This window comes from Citrus sinensis, chromosome 6 (assembly GCF_022201045.2).
Source record: "Citrus sinensis cultivar Valencia sweet orange chromosome 6, DVS_A1.0, whole genome shotgun sequence".
NCBI lineage: Eukaryota > Viridiplantae > Streptophyta > Magnoliopsida > Sapindales > Rutaceae > Citrus > Citrus sinensis.
In genome coordinates, this window is record NC_068561.1 from 24,568,408 (window position 1) to 24,573,422 (window position 5,015).

At 35.4% G+C, this 5,015-nt stretch overlaps 1 protein-coding gene across 3 annotated transcripts; it reads left to right on the top strand.

The window, feature by feature from the left end:
- The first annotated feature begins 388 nt into the window (after positions 1-388).
- Positions 389-3,898, top strand: LOC102620733 (riboflavin synthase). 3 transcript variants are annotated; one of them, XM_006482388.4, is made up of 2 exons: positions 389-1,386; positions 2,298-3,898. In XM_006482388.4, exon 1 carries the CDS (start codon positions 529-531, stop codon positions 1,375-1,377), a length of 849 nt encoding a protein of 282 aa, XP_006482451.1. In that variant the 5' UTR covers positions 389-528; the 3' UTR covers positions 1,378-1,386; positions 2,298-3,898. The 3 variants fall into 3 exon arrangements, with proteins under 3 accessions (XP_006482451.1, XP_006482452.1, XP_052299555.1); XM_006482389.4 differs by having other exon boundaries at positions 2,351-3,898; XM_052443595.1 differs by lacking the exon at positions 2,298-3,898 and adding an exon at positions 2,205-2,219.
- Positions 3,899-5,015: the final 1,117 nt, after the last annotated feature.

Below are 5,015 nucleotides of genomic sequence, written 5' to 3' on the forward strand. Positions count from 1 at the left end.
TATTTATCATCCACCAAGCCGTTAGTTGCTGTTTAAATATGATAATATCAGATGAGTAATATTATTTTTTTATATAATATAAGTGATAATTTAAGGATATATAAGTGATAATAAAAGATTTTAAGGGTATACAAGTGATAATTTTTAAGGGTAAAATCATCAATTCACTATAGTTCCGTTAACTTTCAAACAGCAGTTAACATTTTAGTAGTCAGTAGATAATTTTTATCAATTTAAAATAAATAATTGATACATTCATAAAATTTTATAATATTTTTAATAAAAACACAAATTTGATGTACACGAATGAATGATAAATATTAAGAGGGCTTATCGCATTCAATATAAGCTATTTCAACAAGAAGTCGGTTTACTAAGGCTGTGCCAACTGCCGAGTGCCAAGGAGTTGAAAAATTTATTCGAACGAACCACGTCGTTACAACTTACAAGCTCTGTACTCTTGCTCTGCAAAAGAAAAGAAAATTACGGTTTAGGGGTTTTGTAAGAAATATCAAACAACGAAAAAAAATGGCTGCTTCAGCTAAATTCTCTCTCACACCCTCCTTCAAAATCCCAGAATCCTATCCCCCTAAAACCCTAGTATCCAATTTCCTAACGATCCCTTCAAAATCTTACCTCAAATTCAACCCCTATTTCAAACCCAGCTCTCTCTCTCACCTCACCACCATACCCAAACCCAAATTCAAATCTGGAACCCAGTTTCACAACCGGATGATCCGCTGCCTTTTCACCGGGATCGTCGAAGAAATGGGGGAAATCGAGCAGCTGGGTGCTTCCAACGACGGCGGATTCGTCATGAAAATACGTGCGAAAACTGTTCTTGAAGGCGTCCACTTAGGCGACAGCATTGCTGTTAATGGAACGTGTCTCACTGTTACGGAATTTGGTACCCAATTGGAAGATTTTACCGTTGGATTATCGCCTGAGACTTTGAGAAAGACTTCTTTGATTGAATTGCAACCGGGTTCGTTGGTGAATTTGGAGAGGGCAGTACAGCCGACGAGTCGTATGGGCGGGCATTTTGTGCAGGGGCATGTGGATGGCACGGGGGTGATTGTGTCAATGGAGCCTGAAGAGGATTCTTTGTGGATTAAAGTGAAAACAGATAAAAGTTTATTGAAGTATATAGTCCCTAAAGGGTTTATAGCCATCGATGGTACTAGTTTAACGGTGGTGGATGTGTTTGATGAGGAGGAGTGTTTTAACTTCATGCTTGTGGCGTATACGCAGCAGAAAGTTGTTATTCCTTTGAAGAAAGTGGGGCAAAAAGTGAACCTGGAGGTTGATATATTAGGCAAGTATGTGGAGAGGCTGCTCAGTAGTGGGTTTGTGGACTCTTTCAAAGCTTCTTTGTGATGGTTCAAGGTACTCAAATGTGGTTTTTAAGACATTGCAGGTTTTTTCTTTAAACATTTTTCTCGTTTTGCTTAAGTTCTGGTGGCAGAGTGGTGATCTGCGGGAAAGCTGCTGCTGATGTTATTTGCTACTGCAATGGTGGCTTTGAATGTTAATTTTGGGCTTAGCAAATTTCAGATTATTGTGCTAAACTGAAAATAATGTGGCAGAACTGTAATACTACTATTTGGAACATTCTTATCATAGACCTTAAGTAGTTAGGTTCAGATATTGTTGAGTTGGCGTTGATACAAGGGTTTATTTAGTTGATTAGGAATGTACTTTGACTTGCCTAACAAATCTGATAGAGCAAAGATATTGTTATAAATTAACTTTTATCTACTTGCAATTAATTGTATGTTGTTTGTATGTTTCTCCGAAATATTCTTTAGTTAATGCATTTTAGAAGTGGCTGCAATGGATTGAAAATCTTCTGTTTTGTATATGAATTCTGATGTGTTATGTCAACCGTTGATTAATTTCAAAAGTACGGCATTATCATAGATCTCAGCTTTTAGTCTCGAACCATTAATTTAGTTTGGGATAGCGGCCCCGTGGAGATGAAGCATTTTTCTTTCTATTGAGGCAAGCAGATGCTGAGATTTTAAGTTAAATAAAAATCAAAATAAGTGTTTTTAATGTCTTAGGTGGAGTGAGGTGAGGTTTTTTGTTTGATCACTAGATGGTTTCCTTAATGAAGCCTAGCTTTCAATTATGACAGCTTATTGTTCTTTTTGTAGTATAATTAATTCACCTGTCATTCTTGTTTCTGTTCTGCATTCTGATAGCTATTGGTGGAACTAGGGACTGCAAAACCATCAATAAGGCAGTGGCAGTTGTTTTTGTATTAGCACATTTTCATTTTTTTCTGTCATTTGAAGGAAGGAGCGCGCTACAAGATTGGTAAAATTCTCATAAATGGCATCTCTTGTAGCTACCTGGCGCAGCGTGGATGCATGTCATATTGTGAGTGACCTTTTGCATGGAGATTAAACTCTAGATATTGGACTCTTTTTCTTCGTACCCTGGACATGACAAGGTAGATGGTAGAGTGTATTCGTCTTCCTTCCTGATGACCATATGATTTCATGCCCTTGTGATGAAAACTAAGGATTACATTACGGCAATTTAAGCTCACTGATGTCTGACAGAGACTGCAATTGTAATATTAGTTGCTGTACTGTATAGCTTTGACATGAACGGAAGTTTAGAACCGAACTTAAAATTTGTAGTTAAACCCTGCAATCCACTAGAGCACTGGAGCTGTAGTTGAGGATTGTATTTATGCAATGGATCCATCCCTTCCGTGTTGTTACTGCTTTTCCATTTAGGTTTTATGCATTCGAATCAAGATTATTGCTTTGTCCTTGTTAAGAAATTTTAATTTTACACTTGATTGTAACTTTGGGTCTGGTTTGTGCTTAAGTAGTCAATGATTGTTGAGAGATTATGCATTTTTTTTTTCAATATCTAGTGAGATAACTGTTGGTGACTTGGTCACAGAAGTGCGCCTATAATTTGACAGAAGTGCGCTTGTAATTTGATAAAATCTGAATTTGTCACGAACTATTTTCAATTTTGCTTCTCAAGATAATAAGAAGAAGAATTAAAGATATTTTGAGCATACATATCCTATCCCGTGGCAAATAAATCTTTGGAATGTAGCATCAGTACATGCAAGAAACATAGAATCAGAACTGAATGCGGACATGTGTATTCAGGATTTAATAAGCCTCACCTACTCCATGCCTGAGTTAAGATGAGATCATCTTTAGTTTGGTTTAAGCCTGTAACTAAGGGTAGGTAAATTCGGGTTTTGATTGAGTTTGAATCAATTGGATTGGATATTGGGTTGATCGAGTTGGGAAAAAGGTCATTGGAACTCAACCCAAACATGTAATTCGATCCAATCAGGTTAGGAATAAGACATCAATAAACTTTGTTTCTTCTTCTTACGGACTTTCTCAACTCTTCTTTTGTTTCTTGTTCTCATCTAGAAATTGCATTCAATTTCATAAACTTTGGTGATTGCAATTGCACCGTGATTTGACACATCAATATATCTAACAATAAACCCCTTTATAATTATTTAATATAATATAGCAATATACCATGGAAAATTCGGGTTAGAGGAACTTGGTAATGATGGCTGTCGGTCGGGGTGGAGCAACTTGCAGAAGCAGTCGCGATGGCCGGTGAAGCAAGTGGCAACAAATCGTGTCGGCACGTCGCATACTCGTGGTGGCTTGGCTTCACGCGATTGCATTTGTGAGTTGGCAATACTACCGAGTACCAACTGCGGTGCTTTTCGGATTGGATTAGATTGGGTAAAATAGCAGGTTATGTTATCTAATCCGATCCAAATCTAAATTTTTTTGAATCAATTCGGCTTGGATTGAATTGAATTGGATTATTTGCATATCTCTATCTGTAATTTGTCGAACTTATAAATTTTTTGGTGCAAACACTACTTCTCGATTTATTCTATTATTTATTTATTTAGTAAAAAAGGTAAATGGCGGGCAAGCCTGCTGGCTCTCAATCTCATGCTCCAAACCTCTATTAAAATGACTAAAGTACCCATGTAAGATTGAGTAGTGGCCATTATAATATATTCGATCTTGGAATAGATTGAATATGTAACGGGAAAAAAAAAAAAAGGGATCTGAAGGTTGTTGTTTAATTAAAGTTGAAAATATATCAAAATACTTTTCTTGCTCGGAAGTTGATTTGGTCGACAAAGGATTTGACTTCGGAAAGATTATTTAAAAAATCCTTTTGATATGGGCCATTTTTCTCTCAATTATTTATTAAACCATTGAATACATAAAACACAAAATTCAACAACGGCGTACAATAATAGCATCTTTTGTGTATCATTCTTCTTTTCATTTTTGTTGGTTGAGAAATATAAAAAAAAAAAAAATGTTAACACTTACTTCACATTTCATAAAAGTAATATTTTGATAAATTAGAAGAGGATTGGGTCGCTCTTTGCCGTGCTAAGCCCTTGAATAATAATTCTATAAAATCTCAACAAAATACAATATTATAAGAAAGGGAATATATAGGCATGAGTTATTTTTTTATTTTGCAAACTTCATTAGGATGAGGATTTTGTTTATTAATTAACATGAGATAGAACATAGTTTGCGCAGACATAATTAGGCTGCTAAGTAGATAATAATTCATTCATAAAAATAACCAAAATGGAAAACAACGCCCAAAACAAATATAAAAAAAAAGGCACAACAAGAGAGAGGACAAATGTTTGATCTTGATGAACTGCAACACTCGAAAACTCCTCCACAAGCATCGTGTATATATGAACAAGAACAAAGCGCACACAAACAATTGCAGTTGCATCAAAATAGGTAATAGTTTAGAATTATTTTTTCTTCAATTGTACACAAAGGAAGATCTATAATTAACTCTAGGCTATAATTCATAAGAGTAACACCACACTTGAATATTGTTAATGAACAACAAGTTAACACCAATTAATCGATCATTGTCGCATGTTATCTAATATCATGCATCAATACCTCATTAAACATTGTGAACGTTAATTCTATATAGCACCAACCAATTAGTGATTC

Excerpts from the sequence above, each read along its gene's own strand:
- LOC102620733 (XM_006482388.4), top strand. The coding sequence starts at position 529 with ATGGCTGCTTCAGCTAAATTCTCTCTCACACCCTCCTTCAAAATCCCA.